Genomic DNA, 21,252 nt, shown 5'->3' with positions numbered 1-21,252 from the left:
ACCAATCACAAATGTTCCAAGCTGCATTAACAACCTAGGGCTCATTAGAAAATTAGGTAAAAGTAACACATTATGCATTAGGGGTCCAAAATGGCCAATTACTTTGGAAAGCAATCAAAAAATTATTTTTGAACCAACATTTCACCAGGGAACCTATCAGGAATACCATCAGAGACTACATTAGGTTGATCCCTAAAAATTTCTCCAAGAATTTCTCTATGAATGCTTCCTGGGATATTGGGGGTAATGCTTCTAGGATTCCTCCATGAAATTTCTCTAGAGATCTACTGAAATTCCTCCAATGATACTTCTAAGGGTTCCTTCTGAAATCCCTAGGGATGCTTATATGAGTACTTGAAAAGATTTATTTAGGAAGTATTCGTAAAATTACTCTAGCGATTCTTTCAGGGTTTCGTTTTCCAGTAAGTCTTCCAAAGATTCCTGCAGTGATTTCTTTAGAAATTTCTCGATATTTCTCCAGGAATTCCTTAAGGTAATTTTTCAGTTATTCCTTCTTTTTTAGAAGTTATTCTGTAATGAATCCTTCAAATAATGTTTTCTATGATCCAAATTTTCTCCTTGTATTACTCTAAGAATTTCTCAAAAAAAATCCTCTACCAATTTCTGCAGAGTTTCATGAACTTCTCCAGGAGTTTTTTCATCAATTCCTACAGTTCTAGGAAATTCTCAGAGGATAATTTCCAAAATTTCTGCATATTCTCTCAGTCGTCCCTCCGAGTATTTCTCTACAATTTCATCTAGGGATTCTGCAAGGAATTTCTATAACAATTCCTCCTGGATTTTTTCCAGAATTTCTCCAGAAATTCGCACATAAATTCCTACAAGGTTCCTTCAGGATTTCCTCAAACGGTTCCTCCAGTTAGCGCTTCTGGTACATCTTCCGGAAGTCGTCCAGAAATGTATTCAGTGATTCCTTCAAGGTTCTATCCATTTGTTTCTCCTGAGATTCCTTCAGGATTTTCTTAAGAGATTCCTTCAAGAAAACCTCAAGGGATTTCCCAGGGCATATCTTCAAAAACAGATAATTCCCTCGAGGGATTCATCCAGGAATTCTACTGCGGTTTCTTACCAGAATTACTACTGAATTTATTTCAAGGATGCTTGGCGCTATTCTTCCAAAAATTATCCCATAAGATTATCCAGAGATTCGTACATAAATTCATCTACACCTCTAAGGATTCTGCCAAAGATTCTTCCAATAGTCTCTTTAGGAAGTTTTAATGGAATTCCTCGTGAGAGTCGTCCAGGTATTCTTTCTTGGATTGTTTTTCAGGAATTCTTCCTGTTATTCCTCCTTCATTTCCTTCAGAAATCCTTTCAAAGATTCCTCCAAGAATGTCTCTAAAAATTCTTCCAGTAATTCCTTCAAGGTTTTTTTTGGAAGAGCCACTGAAAAAGTCTTGAAGGAATTCTCACAGGTATCATGAGAGGAGTTTTTGGTGGAATCCCTCGAGAAATTCTTAGTGGAAAGTCAGTATTATTCGTGATGAAATACCTGGATGATTTTCAGTACGAATTTATAAGGCAGATAATGGAGGCGCCGATGGAGAAATACGTGCAAGATACAGTTTTTTTTTTGTAGAATTGCCTAGAGTAATTATAAGGGGAATTGTTTAAAAAAATGGTTGAGGAATCCAGAAAAATATATTTGAAGGGCTCTATGGAGGCGTGACTAAAGGAATCATAAAGGAATGTATCAAATTTTTAGAGCAATTTATAAAAACAAAATTCGGACGGATGCTTCTACGTAGAATACATGTAGAAATCTGTAGAGAATTCTATGAGAAAAAAATAGGTAAAATCGGAAAATTGCTTGCATTGATTGGTGGAAAATGCCCTCAATACACAAGGAAGGTTGATGTTACATGGGGGCATTCAATGTTTGTATATTTATTTCTTTCAAGAAACAAATCTCGAATTTGAGTGGATCAATGAAGTTGAAAACAACCTGAACAACAACCTAGGTCTTCCTCGTTCTCTACCTGCAACCATGTACTACGTCTTTATTGAGTTGAAGGCCTTGTCAATTTTCACGATAACTCTTGCTTTAGAAGGAAAATATTATAATACTCATAATTAGAATGACTTTACGTTAAAATATAAATTCAATTCAAGTTAAAATTACTAACACTAGTTTTGAAAAAAGGTTACATTCAATCAATTCGATTTTTATGTACAAATTCAAAGCTCTCTCGCTTCATATGAAACCTATGTTTACTGAAAATAAACGTCTCAATCTCGAAAAAGGTAATGCAGCGTTGAAAACGAGTTTTGCCTTTCGAAGTTTTTCCCCATCATGCACCAAATGGAACAGACTTCTACCCGAAGGTAAGCTTGTAAAGGTTAAAAAGGTTCAGATGTGTTGGGTGTTGTCATTGAATTATACACATTCACCACGCCAAATGATTGGTTCCACATTACATTCAACTACGTTGTTTGCAATGTTTATCATTGCTTGAAGAGAATAAAAACTTCAAACTCCGATGTCACTTTTCTATTAAAAGTAGTAGCTAGTGAGAGTTTTAAACTACTAAAATCGAATCGGTGGTAGAAATGTCGGAGTTCATAAGTAGAATAAAAAAAAATATGATCACTGTAAAAAAATGTTTTTAAAATTGATAAATTAAATCTTCAAACATTAAGCTGTTAACAATTTCCATGAGATTACTAAAATCAGAGTTATTTCTAAAGTTTTTAAACCAAAGAAAACTTAAATCCTTTCGCAAATTGTGACTAATAACATTTTCTATCATATTCAAAAGCAACAGCACGTATATGCTATAGACCAGTGTGAAATGCAGTTAAAAGAATTACGGGATGCAAGCTTTCAAAGTGCTCTGGCCGGATTATGACATCTGCTGGAATCATCCATTTATACGGGTTACTCTGCTTATATATTCCATTCATATGTGTAGTAGTAATAAATATCTGGAAGCTGCACCGTTATGTTTTGTTTCAAAATGTGTTCTGTGTTTTTTTTGTTATATAAGTTCAGTTTTTGTAGCATCTGCGTAATGAATTTGTGACTGGATAATTGCCATTCTGCGTTGATATAATAACACATACTTTCTTCTTGATAGGATACTATTCGGAGTTTGCTGGGGTATTAATAGCATAATGCTTAAATGCATATACTAAAGATGGTGCCTCTTGCACCGTTTCGCCTATAATACTCACATACATTCAATTTCGTGTCACTAGATTCTGATTATGCTCCTCGAGTATATTATTTTTTTCCCCTTTTAATACACTATTTAGTAGTCAGTTTTTCTCTATTCGTGATTTGTTTCAGCTTTTGTATTTTACGGGGTATTCTCGTTCAAAAGTTTGATAAATAAATAATTATAATAATTATCAATACAAGATGTTTATGAAATATCATTTCAAAGGATGTTATTTTCCGTCTTAAATTACGTCCCTCTATTTTCAACTTAGCTTTATATGCGTATGGGTTTTGCCTTTTGTCTCATATAAACTAATCATAAAAAACGCACGCTTACCTGACTACCAACAAATGCGACGACTATTGTGCATCAGCTCTGTCGTGGTGGGCGGGGGTCCTTCTTAGGTGCCGTTTGCCTTGGGGAGGGGTCGTACCAGGTACAACTTCTCTCCCTGCTTGTTGGTGTAGATAGGTGCTCTTTGGTAGTGGTCCACTAGCTGATCTAGTGTGTGGAATTTTCGCTGTCCGATGCAGTACATGTTGCCTTCCACATGCACGCGGAAGTGTTTGTTGCGTCCGGGCGCTTTCAGCGACACTGAGTAGTCACCGAGCTGAAACATTAATAGATTGAGTTGAATAATAAAAACACCCTATAATTGAGGCAAAACAATAGTTTCATCCCGTAAAGATTTTGTACCCCAAATAGAAATCTACAGATAGAAATATAGGAGTATTTTGTCGGACAAACGTTAGGTGATCAAACGGTGGAAGCAAAAATCGACCACGTTTAGATTGATGGACAGCTCTTCCCCGACATTACCGACCTCGCGCTACTATCATTGACTCTGTTCACCGGGTAATTGTAAAACTGTGCCCAAAAGTCTTCGTTATTAACAGCAAACGCGATTGAAGCAGCCCGCTTTGGTATGACCTTGATACTCGGCAGAACGTGGATCGTTATTGATAGAAACTGAAGCAGCTGACCCGCCTGTTCCAGGAAACCGCGAGAAGGAGCGGAATGCACAGAAATGGAGCCGCTATACCGCAACCAAAAATCGCGGAAGTTCTATCGAAAACGCATCCCGCAAAAACTTCGTGTCGCCGGCCGGACATGAGTAATGATAAAGATGGGAGCATTTTGACGGATGGAGGCGAGGTGATCGAAAGGTGGAAGCAGTACTACGATGAACAGCTGAATGAAGCTGAGGGCAGAGGCACGTAGGTTCAAGACAGCGGCATATATGTCGGAATGTTGGATAATAGCAACCTAATCAGCTCGCACTGTGAGGAAAGTAAAGGATGCCGTTTAACAGCCAAAAAATAACAAGTCAGCGGAGCTTAGATGGGCCCGAAGAAACTGGTCGCTTGTCTGCTACGTCTGATAGTCAGAATCTGGGAGACAGCTGAAAGCCATACCTAAATGCAACTTGACGATAAAGACGCTAACAACCCGGAAGAAATTTGCCACCTCTTTTCAACGTTTTTCCAAGAAATCTATACGACATTTTCAGAAGAGGATCGGGACCTAAATTATTTTTCATTCTTCCCTGCCCCCTCAAATGACATTAGTGTGCACCAGATAAGTGTACAAGACATCTTATCAGGCTTGAAAGGATTGGATGCCACAAAAAGTGCAGGACCTGATGAAATCCCTCCAGTATTTATGAAGAAGCTTGCTGTTGAATTAACATCTCCTTTGTTTTGGCTGTTCAATATGTCACTAAAATCCGGCAAATTTCCTAAAATCTGGAAGAAATCATTCTTAGTACCTATTTACAAATCAGGGAAGAAAACTGATATTCGTAATTATCGTGGAATTGGGTCCTAAAATGTTTAATGAATTCTCGTTTTTATTCAATAATACGAAAGAGCATGTTCTTGCAACTACTTTACCAAGTTTTCCCGCTCAAATAACGGCTATATCATTTATTAACTTCAAGTTTAAAAATGGTTCCAAATATCAACCTTGACACTTGTGATCTTGTTTGACATTCACTTTTTCGACAAAAATGCCACAGGGCATATAGTTTTAACACTGGGGTTGTTCCTATCTGACATTTTGGAAGGGGCACGGAAAACAAAATATACCCAAAATTCGAGTTTAAACCAAGGGGTGTGACAAAATCTCAAAAATCATAAAAAAAAATGTTTTTTGTACTTAAACCAATCAAAATCATTTAAAAATTGAGTAAACATGTTTTCCTGCCCTAAACTTAAGCGTTTGGTAATAAAATTGAGACAGGGCTTTAGGACCCTAATAGAGTCCAAAGCTCTATGAATCCATTGTTAATAGAAAATTGTTTGGGCAATTAAGGAACAGCTGCACAACATGGATTTTTTAAAGGCCGTTCCACTTCTACAAATTTACTAGAATTCACCAATTATACTTTGAATGCTATGGACAATGGTAACTATGTAGAGGCTCTGTAGGTTCACGCAGATGCTGGACTGCATGACGACCGTGTTGACAGGGCGAAGGCCAGTAGTAATAGCGGGTGACTTCAATGCCTGGGCCGTGGAATGGGGAAGCCGCATCACGAACCAGCGAGGTCAAATCCTGCTAGAGGCACTGGCCGTGCTAGATGTCGATCTGGCTAATGTTGGTACCAAAAGTACCTTCAGCCGAAACGGAGCGGAGTCGATTATCGACGTTACTTTTTGTAGTCCTGGCCTAACGAGTAGTTCGAACTGGAGGGTAGACAATGCCTACACTCACAGCGACCACCTGGCGGTTCGCTACAGTATCGACTACAACAACAGCAGGCAGCGCGTAGAGGAAGCGGCTAGGTCACGGCTAAGCCCTCGTAGGTGGAAGACATCGTACTTCAATGACGAAGTACTTAGGGAGGCGCTCCGTCGTGAGCGTAACCTACTCGGCCTAAGCGGGGACGAACTGGTAGCGGTGCTTTCGCGTGCGTGCGATGCGACCATGCCTAGGAAAGTCCACCCTAGAAATGGGAGACCACCGACGTACTGGTGGACTCAAGCAATTGCGAACCTGCGCCGTGCCTGCCTACGGGCCAGGAGGCGGATGCAGCGAGCACGTACCGAGCAGGAGCGTGAAGAACGACGGGCGGTGTTCACCGCTGCCAAAGTCGCGCTGAAGTCCGAGATAAGGGCAAGCAAAAAGGCCTGCTTTGAGAGACTCTGTCAGAGTGCCAACGTGAACCCGTGGGGTGATGCCTACAGGATCGTTATGGCGAAGACAAGAGGTGCAATTGCTCCTACGGAGCAATCTCCACAGATGCTGGAGGGGATCATCGAGGGGCTCTTTCCGCGCCACAACCCTAGCCCATGGCCTCCTTTTGTAGGACAGCCGGGGATTGGGGCTGGCGATGAGGATAGAGTAACCGATGAGGAACTTGTAGGGATTGCAAAATCCCTAAGCATGGGGAAGGCACCAGGTCCGGACGGAGTTCCAAACCTGGCCCTCAAAGTCGCAATCTTGGAGGCTCCCGGTATTTTCAGATCTGCTATGCAGATATGCCTGGACGAGGGAGTATTTCCAGATGCGTGGAAGAGGCAGAGCCTGGTACTATTGCCAAAGGCGGGGAAACCACCTGGTGACCCGTCGGCGTATAGACCAATATGCTTGATTGACACGGCGGGGAAGGTGCTCGAGAAGATCATCCTCAACAGACTGTTGAGGTACACTGAGAGTGTAAATGGTCTCTCAAGCAACCAGTTCGGCTTCCGGAAAGGGAAGTCCACCGTAGACGCTATTCTGACGGTTAAGAAAACCGCTGAGATAGCACTCCAGCGTAAGAGGAGGGGGATTCGCTACTGCGCAGTAGTGACTCTGGATGTAAGGAACGCATTTAATAGTGCCAGTTGGGCGGCTATTGCCGATGCGCTCCTGCGTCTGGGGATACCCGAGTACCTGTACAAGGTTCTCGGAAGTTACTTCCAGAATCGGGTATTAGTCTATGACACAGAGGTGGGTCGGAAGTGCTTTCACATAACCTCAGGAGTCCCGCAAGGTTCCATCCTGGGCCCGGTGTTATGGAATGTCATGTACGACGAGGTGTTGAGATTAAAATTCCCGGCGGGTGTGGTCATCGTTGGCTTTGCCGACGATATTACGCTGGAGGTCTACGGTGAATCGATCGAAGAAGTGGAATTAACTGCAGCCCACTCGATCGCAATTGTGGAGGAGTGGATGAGCTCCAGGAAACTGGAATTGGCTCACCACAAAACTGAGGCGGTTGTTGTCAACAACCGAAAGTCGGTGCAGCAAGCGGTGATCAGTGTAGGCGACTGCACGATCACTTCGAAGCGCTCCGTCAAACACTTGGGGGTGATGATCGACGATAAGCTTACCTTCGGTAGCCACGTCGATTATGCCTGCAAGAGAGCCTCCACAGCTATTGTGGCACTGTCCCGGATGATGTCCAATAGCTCTGCGGTGTACGCCAGCAAGCGAAAGCTTCTGGCCAGTGTCGCCTCGTCCATACTGAGGTATGGTGGCCCGGCTTGGGGCACGGCCTTAAGTACCAAGAGCTACCGTAGCAAGCTAGAGAGTACTTATAGGCTAATGTGCCTGAGGGTTGCGAGCGCGCACAATGCGTGACCGCATGTTAGCCACATGCGGTCGGGACACGACTCCGGACAATTTGGTCCAGAGGATGTGTGTAGACGAGTTTGGCTGGAATGCCGTTTCATCGGCTATCACCCACATCGTCTCGGAACTGCAAAGGAGGTGGCGAGTGGACTCGAGGAGTGGCTAGTGCAGACGCTAAACAACAGGTGGTCCAAGGGTTCGCAGTCGGCTACGTAGGTCATACCGGTGCCCTACGGTCGAAATCGACCCTTACAGCGATTAAGTGGCCACGGGGAGAACATCCTGGTAGCGCTGCTGTCGTGGCGCCGGCCTACTGGGTGGATACGAGCCTCTGGTTGTTCGGGGCAGGTGGAGGCCCCTTCGTCAGCAATCCCAGCTGGTGCTAGCTGATAGGGCCTGAGCCTTCAGTAGGTCAAATTGCGAAGCCCGCAGTATCAGTTCTTGATACCTGCGGTGCAGCTGGGCGCGGGCGTAGTGGTCGACCCTGCCCGCTTTCAGCGGACAACGGGAGGTGAGGACCACCTGGGAAGCTGGCAAAGCGCCAGCATGCTACCTTGGTGGACCCCCCTAAGCGTGTCATCGATGTTCGTTGCTGCATGGCTACGCAGCTAACCTGGAGGATGCGATGTGCAATAGCCCCTCTCCGAAGCAATGCCTTCTTGGTGGTCCCGGAGAGACGAAGGGTTTGGCGGCAATGGAAATGGTTTAGTGGGTCGGGGGTGTAGTCCTGTTTACTGCTTGCATGTAGTAAATGGTCCCTAACCCCACACGGCGTCTGTTGAGCAGAATATCCCCCATTGCTTAGAAGAAAAAAAAAAAAAAAGAGGCTCTGTATACTGACTTCAGCAAAGCATTTGACCGCATTGGCATCTCTATGTTACTCTTCAAGTTAGAAAAAATAGGATTTGATAAACCATCTTTGAACTGGATACAATCATATTTAACAAATCGGCAACAAATGGTGAGATATAATGGTAAAAAAACGAATCCTATCCATGTTACATCAGGAGTTCCTCAAGGCTCACATCTAGGACCGCTTCTTTTCATATTATATGTGAATGATATTTCCTACATTCTTAAGCATATAAATATTCTTATCTATGCCGATGATATGAAGTTATTCATGGAAATCAAGTATGCTAACGACATTGACATCTATCTGAGTGAAATATCTATTTTTGATGAATGGTGTAGTAAAAGCCTACTTCAGTTAAATGTTAAAAAATGTAATTTAATTACTCTTAGCAGAAAGCGAAACACAGAAGAAACAACTGTAGTTTTAGGAAATCAAATCGTTGAAAAATGCGATAGGGTCAGAGATTTAGGCGTAATTTTAGACTCAAAACTCACTTTTATCGATCATTACAACACCATTATACATAAAGCAACAAATATGCTCGGTTTTATCAAACGCTTTGGTTCTAACTTTAATGATCCATACACTATTGAAACTTTGTACGTCGCTTACGTGAGGTCTATGTTAGAGTATTGTAGTATTGTATGGTCTCCTTTTATGAAGACGCATGAAGAACGTCTTGAATCAGTTCAAAAGCAATTTCTGTTATATGCTCTTCGTAAATTGGGCTGGACATCCTTCCCTCTTCCATCTTATGAATCAAGATGCATGCTCATTGATATTCAGACATTGAAAAAGCGCCGCGAATTCGCTATGGTTTCATTCGTGAACGATATTGTTTCGCATCGTATTGATTCTCCTAACCTATTAAACAGTTTAAATTTTTATACTCCTTCCCGGCAATTGAGGAATCGTAACTTGTTTTTTTATTAATCACCGTCGTACTAATTATGCAAAATTTTCTCCTCTAAACCGAATGATGAGTTTATATAATCAACATTGCGAAACAATAGACTTAACAATGTCGCGTAGTAACCTAAGAATATACTTTAACTCTGTAAGATATAGCAGTATATAGATTTAAGTGTTAACATGTAGTCTACTTTGATTGACGATAATAAATAAATAAATGAATAAAAGGGCAACAAGCTAGATTGTAGAAATTATTGTCAGAGATAATCTTTGATAAACAATAAAATCACTATTAATGACAAACATTTTTTTCTTCGATTTCGATAAAATTAGGTAAAATCTAACAACTTTTTTCCAAAACTTTTTAGGGTGATGTACCAATAGCCGATCAGCTAGAAACAAATATTTGTATAAAATGAAATACTAAAGCCAGCGATATTATTTTTACGTTATCTTAAAGCTTTTTATATTAGTTTTGTAGAAAAAATAAGAAAATTACTCGAAAGAATATTTGTGTAATCAATATCGCTTGAGAACACATGTACCTAAAGTAGCACTATTTTAAATTTCTGTCTCTATATTAGCACTAGCTTCACCACGCAAACAAAACATAATCAAACTCGTAGTTTTATAAAACTTAGGTATTTTTCCTGTGAAGAATAGATCAAAAGCTTTCGATTGATGTAGAAAGTTCTTAATTCTTCCTCTATTTAGTTTAGTAAAAACTTCTCTTGGTAGTGCTATTATAGTTACAATTTTATGCTACTGTAAGTACAAAGTAAATTGAAATAAAAATTATTTATTTCGATAATTTGTTTTTGTTTTTGACATAATCGAACTATAAATCAATGGTTTGTAGGTAAGAAGCTTATGACTTTCATGAAAACAACCTTTTGCGATGATATATAGCAAAACGGCCGTAAAAAGCCACTAGTACGGCTATAGGGAACTGTCTAACGGGATTATCACAAAAAGCCGAATTACAAAAGGTCGACTTATAGTTGAACATTACAAATAAAATTTAAATATGAAAAAAGTCGATTCCTTTTTAAATGCAGTCGTCAGTTAAGGTAACACGGGATACCGTGTTATTTTCCTTATCTTTTATCAAAATTTTGCAGAAGCAAATCTCGAGTTTTAGTTAACCAATGAAGCTGAAAATTCAACGGGTTGTGCACTACATGTACAGAATCATATGATACATTTTTAAAATCGATACATAAAGTGGTAGTGGGGCCTTCCTTGGCCGAATGGTTAGAGTCCGCGACTACAAAGCAAAGCCATGCTGAAGGTGCCTGGGTTCGATTCCCGGTCGGTCCAGGTTTTTTCGTAATGGAAATTTCCTTGACTTCCCTGGGCATAGAGTATTATCGTACCTGCCACACGATATACGACTGCGAAAATGGCAACTTTGACAAAGAAAGCTCTCAGTTAATTACTGTGGAAGTGCTCATAAGAACACTAAGCTGAGTAGCAGGCTCTGTCCCAGTTGGGGACGTTAATGCCAAGAAGAAGAAGAAGAAGAAGAAGAAGAAGAAGAAGAAGAAGAAGAAGAAGATCGTATATTTACCCTTCCAGTTGTCGCGAGGTTTCTCCACCGGTGTTGTACAAAATACAACAGCGCAATTATTGAAGTATTAGGTTAGATAGAAAAAAAGTTCCATTTATAGAAAATTACAAGGGTCTTTTCTTAGGTGACACACTAAAAAAAGCACCAAGCATATTTTGGCTGGATACACTCTTATTCAGCTAATGATGTTAGCTCCCGCCTTACTCTACTGTAAAAATGTCCAAAACATTGTAAAAAGTGTGTTGTATATTAGAGGTTTAAAAAAATGATTTTAAAATTTCGACTCTATATTGTTTTGGCCTTCTATGATCCGGCTTTTTGTGATTCGGTCTTTTGTGATTCGGCCTTCTGCCATTCGGCCTTTTATGATTCGGCCTTTAGTGATTCGGACTTCTGCACTCAAAATAATCCAAACATCATTGTTACGTGAAAAATCACGTAGATCACTTCATTTTACCTACACTTCACCTGGCCAAAGTAATGATTATACCTGAATTCGTTTTGTCATCCGCGTATCGCACGTAAATTCAGTGTTGAGCTCGAATGCTAAGATGGCGCCGCTAAATTTTCCAAGAACTTTAAGAGCTGCTGAAGTTAAATCTTTGTTTAGGATTGATTTTAAGCTAAATATATGTTGAATACTTGAATAATTTTGTAATGTTCTATATTTTATACCTGATTTGATATAAATTTTAGCATGCAAAGACAACAGGTAACCAGATTAAACTCACAAAGTATGGGGAGCTACAGTGGTTACTTTTGCTTGATGAATTTGCAAGTTGATGTTAACATTAATTATCGACGTAACATGGAAGACAACATTTTATAGTACAAGTCACTTGCATTTAAACCATATTTTTTGCTGCTTTTCTATGTATTCCATGACGTTATCCTTAGGCGGCCCATATTGCCCCGATCACCCCTATTGAGTTTCGGGGTAATGTGTCATTCGGGGAAACATCACATTCAGAAAATGGTTTTCGGGGTACTGGGGATTTAGGGAAGTGTTATAGTTATTCACACGTGTACACCAGCCTGAAGCGCGGAGCAACAAAAGTAGGGCTGGTGATGAATGCTTTGAAAGCAAAGCAATGTTTGTTGGAACCTAATGTGGCAGGCGCAGGGCTTCGTCGTAGATTCAACATGTGGTGAATTGTGGTCCATCAAGAATCAAGCTAAGTAAGTAAAGGACAAATAAAACCATACTCACATTCGTTTCACTATCCCGAATAAGATAATCGCCATCGTGGCCGTGAGTGTTCAGTACCGTATCACATTGACTTCGAGTAATAGCACCGTAGTACCAGCTTTTGCCCGTCAGCGGTGGTCGGTCCAGTTGTTGGGTGTTATTATTATTACTATTGGCGGAGTTGGAATTGTTGTTGTTCGACTGTTGATCATTTGGCCGTCGATCCAGCGAGTCCGGCCCACTGCCATTGTTACCCCGGTAGGGCTGCGCCAGATACTCGGATAGTTCCTGCAGATAATTCCGTGGCACCAATCCGATCTGTCCGTTGTTGTTGCGGGCTTTATACCTAAAATATATCGAGGATTTGTTAGATCTGTCTTACATATTTTTGCGTTGACTACAGCATTACCATTCCGGATCCGTTGCCGGTCGGTCTAGAATTTCTAGACGGTCGCCCTTCTCGAAGGACAGTTCCGTGTCGTTGTTGGAGTTGAATGAGTATAACGCGACTACAATATCTAGAACATTTTCCGCCATAGCATACGTATGCACGGTGTCGTCTTCGGTTTCCTCCGTTGTGTAGTTGCTCGGGAACCAACCCGTCGCGGAGCCACTTTGGCCGCGCCACCAACCATCGTTGGACTTTTCCAGGATCAATATTCGAGTTCCCTTGATGAGCGACAGTTCGTCCTGCTGCTGTGCTTGGTAGTTATACTTAACTATGGCAGTTCCTATGGGGGTGGAAGCTGTTGGATTGCGTTTGTGTAATCCACATGACACCGAAAGAAACATCAATGAAATAGGAAATGTAATCAGTATAAGGGAAGATAGAAAGCAATTGAACAAAATGACAAAATCAAAAATATAAAATGCTGATGTCTTATCTGCAATTAAGAAGAACACGAGTCGAAGACTCCTATCAAATCTTAAAAAGCACACATCTAGGGAACTAAACAGTCATTGTAGGTGACAACTAGAGCGATTGATTACTGCGTGGTTGGTTAGAGTTTTTAACTCGAACTGCTGTCAGGTTCTCTAGATTTGTGCTTTCGAAAATTTGATGTACCGTCGTGCGGGGTGACATTGGTCCATAAGGGTGACTTTGGGCCAAGATTTTTACAGCAAACTAAAATCAGAATAATGAAAACAATGTGGCAAGCTTCAAGAATACGTTATAAATAGCCCCTGGAGGGTCATGGATTAGTTTCTTGACTTCCGTACTAGCCATGGGATGCATCGAAAAGGGCGGTCAAAGTCACCCCCTAGGCCCAATGTCACCCCGCACGGCGGTATGTATTCTTCTTCAGCTTGAAACAGATAAAAGTTTTACATAAAAAACAACAATGCACTGTCTTTATACGCATAAAAGTTTCATGTTACTTTGGTCGTATTAGAATTCTTGCACCAAATAGTTTATTTTTGCGTATACTCTTAGAAAATATAAACTTCCGCAGGATAAAGTTACCCAGGAGTTTCCAATTCGAAACCCCATAAGGCCTTCCTTAGCCGAGTGGTTAGAGTCCGCGGTTACAAAGCAAAGCCATGCTGAATGTGTCTAGTTCGATTCCCGGTCGATCCAGGATATTTTCGTCATAGAAATTTCCTTGACTTCCCTTCCCTAGAGTATCGTCGTACTTGCCACACGATATATGACTGCGAAAATGGCAAATTTGGCATACAAAACTCTCAGTCAATAACTGTGGAAGTGCTCATTAGAACACTAAGCTGAGAAACAGGCTCTGTCCCAGTGAGGACGTTAATGCCAGGAAGAAGAAGAACCTGTAGCATACCAGTTGGATCCATAACCCAAAATAAAACCCATGTTGTAAAATAACACACACCAACCATCCTAGCACCAAAGCAATGACCAGGCAATTATGCAATCACAAATGGCACATATGGAAGTCATTAACCACCGAGGTGCATCGTTCTATCGGCTCACCTTACCTCCCTCGGTGAGGTCCGGAGCTGGTTGCGGGCAACTCGGAGGAGTCAAATAACAAGCCAAGCCAAAGTGATCGCGACAAATAACCGATATTGCTTAGCATGCAAAGATGAACTTTTTGGTCACATTGTCAATCCAGTTGTCTCACCTATGCAACAAATTACTCTTTCTATCATACACACTTTAGCAAACTGTTCCAGACCTTGAAAATGTATAAAAACCTTTGAACTGCAATAAACGTAACGATTCTGATACATTAGCTCGACCCAATTGGACGTGTCCAAATTTGGCCATCGACCACTAATTGAAGAACCCTTGAGCGACCCAACTGACAGACGTCAGGATGGCTATCGTTTAGCAAGTTAAGTCAAGTTCGTCGCGATTCAATTAAGAACAGCGAGGTTCGCAAAACCACGCTGTACCGCGGCGTACCAGTGATCGCGGCGTACCAGTGATAAGTGACCTAAAAGTGATAAGTGACCTAAAAGTGATAAGTAACTTAAATGGCGACCGGACTAGTGAACCTGTAAAAAGTATTCAAGGTTGAAAATAAAGATGAACTTCTGCAGTGGGCAACATTATTTTTGCCAACAATAGGCGGTAGTTTAATTGTGTTCACGCGAATGGGAGTAAAAACTCATCATGATGCAATTCAGTGTAGAATTGGTGGACAAATAATTGGATTTGTGTTTTAAAAGTGTTCTAGAAAATTAAAATGGGTAATGAAGTCACAACACTAGCCCCACCAAGGGTGCCGGAAGAAATTATCAAAATTGTGAATACTAACGTACAACAAACAGCTCACTTAGAAAGATCAGCTGACGCAACGACGAAACTGGTGTATATTGGAACTGCAGTTTTAGTGCTTGTGTTTCTATACGTTATTTATCATATCATCATCAAGCTCGAACGACTGCGAACCCAGGAAGCTATAAAGCGAGCAGTTTCGCTTGCCTCCGTAACAGCAATCAAGTAAGAGCAATGACATTTCAAGTGCGACGCAGTGACAGTGAAATCAACATGAGAATCAACGGTCCATCCTTGCTGCTGTTTTGTGCGATGTTAATGGTGTTGCTGCTAAAATACATGTACAACTGGCTGTGCGAGGAACTGCGAGACTGGAAGGAAAATATACAGATGGCGAGGAACGCAATACGGTGACGTAAACGGCATTGAAGTGAGTTCGTTCCATACGGAATTTATTTTTTTTTTCAATACATTTTTATATTATATTTTGATTCTAATTTATTTGATATGAAAACACACGAAAATAGAATAATCATCAATGAAGGTATCAATCATTTGAATAATATCCTGAGAAATCTTAACAAAGCTCCGAACAGAAAATACCGAAAAATTACTTTAGAGCAAAAATTAATTAACGCAAAATTAACTTATGGTAAAGTTACGGACGCATTAGCTATAATTGAAACCGAGATCAAAGAATCAGAATTGTTTTTTTTTTAACAAATGCTATTAGACAAGTTTATAGCAACGTACACATATTAATATTATCTAAACTTGAAAGGGCTGCAATTCATAAAATAAGCCTGTTCACATTATCATACGCAATTCTCTTTATTAATAAATTGTTAAACAAGATACAATCAAAAATGGCAAAAGTAAACATTAAAACTGGTGCCACACTAATCAATATGTATGACGGTAACCCGAAGAATCTTGACGCATTTCTAGATTCCGTTGAACTATTCGTCGATATAGTTAATAACGAAAACGCGGCTGCTTCACAGGCTGCCAAAGACGCAGCAAAAGCCACCACTCTTAGATTTATCAAAACGCGACTTACAGAAACCGCTAGACAATCAATACCTGAAAACGCAAATCTTGATCAGTTAATTGATGCATTGAAGACAAATTGCTCATCAAAAACCACCGCTGAGAATGTTTTAGCGAAACTTAAAAATACAAAACAAACGTCTTCCACAGAAGATTTCTGTACTGAAGTGGAAAAGCTCACACAAGAGCTGAAGTCCATCTACATACGAAACAGAATACCAGGTGATGTAGCGTTACAAATGGCCACCAAGTGCGGGGTCGACGCATTAATTGCTGGGACGAAAAATTCAGAAACTAAAACAATACTGCGCGCTGGAACATTTACCAGGCTGAACGATGCTATCCAAAAACTACAAGAGAATGACGCGGTACAAAAAGCTCAAGAAGATAAACATAAAAACGCAAATGCCATGCAAGCTCAGGTTTTCATGGCCAACAGGAATCAATATAATAGAGGCCGTGGACGAAGTAGTAGTTTTAATTACCAACGAGGGAATCGCAACCCTCATAACAGGTTGGGACGAAATTGGCAAAATTCCAATCAATCCTTCTACCATAATAACCAACCTCGTTTTCAAAACCTGAGAAGTGAATGGAATACACGAGGACATGGAATCCAGAGGACATTACAGTCAAAGAGGACGACCAACTATTTATTTCATGCAACCTGGATTGCAAGCGACAAATCAACATAGCCAACAGCAGGCTCTAGCACTACCAATGCAACAACATCAGCAAAATCAACAAATTCCGATGGTGAATAGCCAGAACTTTACAGGCTCCCAACAAATAATGCCAAATCCAAATTTTTTAGGCGCACAGTTTGGACAGCATGCACGATAAATGCATCAGTTTCCAACTATGTAAACCTGACACTAGATTTGTCTGATACCCGTTGTACTTTCTTAGTGGACACTGGTGCTGATATATCTATCATAAAAGCAAACATAGTAAAACCTACACAAATATATTATCCCGACGAGAAATGCTTTATTTCTGGAATCGGACATAATGGTATTTCGTCACTTGGTAGCACTTATGCTAATATAATAGTAGATGGCACATCGGTGAACCAAAAATTTCAAATAGTGGAAAACGATTTTCCAATACCAACCGATGGCATTATTGGAAGAGACTTTTTAAGTGTGAACCAATGTAAAATAGATTATGAGCCTTGGTTGTTGTCGTTTAAAGTAAAGCAGCAAGAAATTTCAATCCCAATTGAAGACAATTTTCAGAGAAAACTTTTTCTACCTCCCCGCCATGAAGTCACTCGATACATACCAGGATTAGAGTTACAAGAAGATATGGTGGTCTATTCACAAGAAGTTGAACCTGGAATTTTTTGTGGTAACACAATAATATCGGCCAAAGAGCCCATATTCAAATTTATAAATACAACAAATGACGAAGTTTATATCGCTTATACTAATTTCAGACCAAAAATGGAACCGCTCAGAAACTTTCATATCTGCAAAACTCAAAATTCTAGCAAATCTAACTCGGAGCGACGTGCAAAGATTTTGAAAGGAGTCAATATACAACAAATTCCCACTTATGCGAAAAATGATTTCGAAAAACTAGTTACTGACTATGAAGACATTTTTTGTTTACCTGATGAGAAGTTGACATTTAACAATTTTTACACAAAGAACATTAACTTAAACAATAATGTTCCTGTGTACATTCCCAACTACAAAACAATTTATTCGCAAGGAGAAGAAATTGAAAACCAAGTGCAAAAGATGCTACAAGAAGACATTATAGAGCCTTCAGTTTCATCTTATAATTCACCAATACTACTAGTCCCAAAGAAATCAGAAGATAACAACAAAAAATGGCGTTTGGTAATAGACTTTCGTCAGCTAAACAAAAGAATATTACCAGATAAATTCCCCTTGCCAAGAATTGATAGCATTTTGGATCAACTTGGTAGAGCGAAATATTTTAGTACACTGGATTTGATGTCAGGTTTCCATCAAATCCCCTTAGAAGAAAACTCAAAAAAGTTCACAGCATTCTCAACAAATTCTGGTCATTACCAATTTAAACGACTACCATTCGGATTGAACATTAGTCCGAATAGTTTTCAGCGAATGATGACCATCGCTATGGCTGGATTAACCCCAGAACGTGCATTTGTCTATATTGACGATATTGTGGTTAGGCTGATACAAATATTTATTTTCTTTTATGTCCAAGACCACTTGGAAGGTACGAGGGGGGGGATAAAAATAAATAAGGAACAAAAAAATAAAAATGAAAAAAAAGTTATTTTTTTTTTCAAATTTTTATTTTTAACGATAGTTGTAAAACTTTTTTCAATTGTCATCAGGATCATTATTTTACCTGTTTTTGGTTTTGAAAATAAAAAAACCTAACTGATGTCAAAAAAATGATGAATCTTTTTTTTTCTCCCCCCTCAAAATTTTAGGATTTTTGAAGGGGGGGGTGACATAAAAGAAAATTAATATTTGTATCAGCCTTATTGGATGTTCTTTAAAACATCATTTGCAAAATTTAAGAACTGTTTTCGAAAGATTAAGAAAATACGAATTAAAATTGAACATTTCAAAATGCAAATTTTTTAGAACGGAGGTCACATATTTGGGCCATAAGTTAACGGATAAAGGAATATTACCTGACGAAGCAAAGTATGCAACAATCAAGAATTATCCTGTTCCTAAAAATGTCGACGATGTGCGAAGGTTCGTTGCTTTCTGCAATTACTATCGCAAATTTGTCGAAAATTTTTCACAAATCGCCAATCCTTTGAATAAACTTCTTAAAAAAAATACTAAATTTATTTGGACATCGGAATGCCAACATGCATTCAACCTCTTACGACATAATTTGATGTCTCCTAGGATTCTACAATATCCAGATTTTTCAAAATCATTTACATTAACGACAGACGCATCTGATATTGGATGTGGAGCCGTCTTGTCACAAACCACAGAAACAGGAGAGCAACCAATAGCTTTTGCAAGCAAAACCTTCATTCCGGCAGAGAAAAATAAACCGACTATACTCAAAGAATTGTTAGCTATACACTGGGCGATAAATTACTTTAAACCGTACCTGTATGGCAAACGATTCACTGTAAGAACCGATCATAGACCACTAGTGTATCTTTTTGGGATGAAAAATCCTACATCAAAGTTAACCAGAATCCGAATCGAATTAGAAGAATTTGACTTCGATGTTGTATATATAAAGGGTAAGGAAAACGTAGCAGCTGATGCGCTTTCGCGAATAGTTACTACGTCTGAAGAATTAAGACAATCAAATATATTATTAGTAAATACTAGGTCAATGACCCGGAAAAAGGCGCAATTAAAGAAAATACAAGATAAAATCCAAGAAGAAATAAAAGAGATTGATCACCTCTCAGTTTATGAAACCGAACGTCCTACGGAAACGAGAAAAATGATGAAACTGTCGACAGCCGTAGAGAACAACACAATGAAATTTATGATATGGAAAAAAGATAATAAAACACTTTTTGCACAAGTGCATCAAGATGTTCGAAATGGAAGTCACGCATTAGAGCATGCTCTTTCAGAAATTGAAAAAATTGCCAAAGGATTTAAAATACAAAAATTAGCAATGTCTGCAGACGATTATAATTTCACATTGGTACCAATGAACTTATTTAAAATAATAGCGCATAAAACTCTAAAACAATTACAAATTATAATTTATAAAGAGCCCCTCTTTGTCAATAGTAAAGATGATATTTTAACTATATTAAATAACCACCACAACACACCACTCGGAGGTCATGTTGGTCAACATCGCTTATATCTCAGACTTCGCGAGAAATATAAGTGGAGAGATATGAAAAATTCTATTGCCCATTTCGTTAAGGCCTGCGAATTGTGCAGAAGAAATAAGATTATCAAACATACTAAAGAACCAATGAGAATTACAACAACCCCTTCAAAAGCTTTCGAAATTATTTCCATAGATACGGTAGGACCACTACCGTTAACCATAAAAAACAATCGCTACTGTGTAACTATCCAGTGCGATTTGACTAAATACATTGTTGTTATTCCGATACAAAACAAAGAGGCTAATACCATAGCTAAAGCTTTGGTTGAAAATTTTATTCTAACTTACGGTAATTTTCTCGAAATGCGTTCCGATCAAGGTACTGAATATAATAATGAAGTCCTGAACCAAATTAGCAAATTACTTCAAATTAAACAAACCTTTTCAACGCCATATCATCCTCAATCAATCGGTTCATTGGAGAGGAATCACAGATGCCTAAATGAGTATTTGCGATCATTCACCAATGAGCACCAATCCGATTGGGATGAATGGACAAAATTTTACGAATTTTCATACAATACAACTCCTCATACAGACCATAACTTTACCCCATTCGAATTAGTTTTTGGAAAAAAAGCAACTCTCCCTCATGATACTATTCAAAACAATAATGAACCTATATACAATTACGACTCATACAAAAGTGAATTAAAATTTAAATTAAAGAAATCTCATGAGATAGCAAAACAAATTTTATTAGAACAAAAAAACCGAAGAAAGGAACAATTCGATAACAATATCAATCCTATTTCTGTTAACATTAACGACAAAATTTATTTGAAAAACGAAAACAGAAGAAAATTGGATTCATTTTATCTTGGACCATACAAAATTACAAAAATAGATGAGCCAAATTGTGAAATAGAGCATATACTTTCAGGTAAAATTGTAACAGTACACAAAAACAGAATAATTAAAGCATAACTCTAAGAATAACTTGAACTAGAGTACCACCGAGCCTAACCTCTCAAAAAAATAATAAACTCAAAAAATAAGTAAAAGATGAGGTAGGTGAAAGTTCCCAGCTATATGCTGAGGAGTGCAAAATTCGGTTAGCTACATCTAGGTTAATTTATATTTTATGAACTAAGGACAAAAAAAAAAAACGATAACTCTATCAAACAACTATGTAAGAGATAACTGGAGATACACATTCAAATTTTTCGAATCTTTTAGAATAATTTCATTACATTACATTATTCTCGTAAAGGGGGATGGTGTAGCATACCAGTTGGATCCATAACCCAAAATAAAACCCATGTTGTAAAATAACACACACCAACCATCCTAGCACCAAAGCAATGACCAGGCAATTATGCAATCACAAACGGCACATATGGAAGTCACCATATACCACCGAGGTGCATCGTTCTATCGGCTCACCTTACCTCCCTCGGT

General features: G+C 39.2%; 1 protein-coding gene across 2 annotated transcripts in view; it reads right to left on the bottom strand.

Annotated features, from left to right (window-relative positions):
- Positions 1-2,476: 2,476 nt before the first annotated feature.
- LOC5578157 (cytoplasmic protein NCK1) overlaps positions 2,477-21,252 on the bottom strand; it is a 58,439-nt gene continuing 39,663 nt past the window's right edge. For both annotated transcript variants that reach the window (XM_021844714.1, XM_021844717.1), the window contains exons 4-6: positions 12,682-13,018; positions 12,294-12,618; positions 2,477-3,795 (exon numbers count right to left, since the gene is read on the bottom strand). In XM_021844714.1, the coding sequence (XP_021700406.1) occupies positions 3,586-3,795; positions 12,294-12,618; positions 12,682-13,018 (872 nt within the window). In that variant the 3' untranslated portion in view covers positions 2,477-3,585. The remainder of the gene's footprint in view (positions 3,796-12,293; positions 12,619-12,681; positions 13,019-21,252) is intronic.

This window comes from Aedes aegypti, chromosome 2 (genome assembly GCF_002204515.2).
Source record: "Aedes aegypti strain LVP_AGWG chromosome 2, AaegL5.0 Primary Assembly, whole genome shotgun sequence".
In the NCBI taxonomy this organism is placed as follows: Eukaryota; Metazoa; Arthropoda; class Insecta; order Diptera; family Culicidae; genus Aedes; species Aedes aegypti.
The sequence above is the reverse complement of the archived record's forward strand: the minus strand, read 5'-3'. Positions and strand labels throughout refer to the sequence as shown.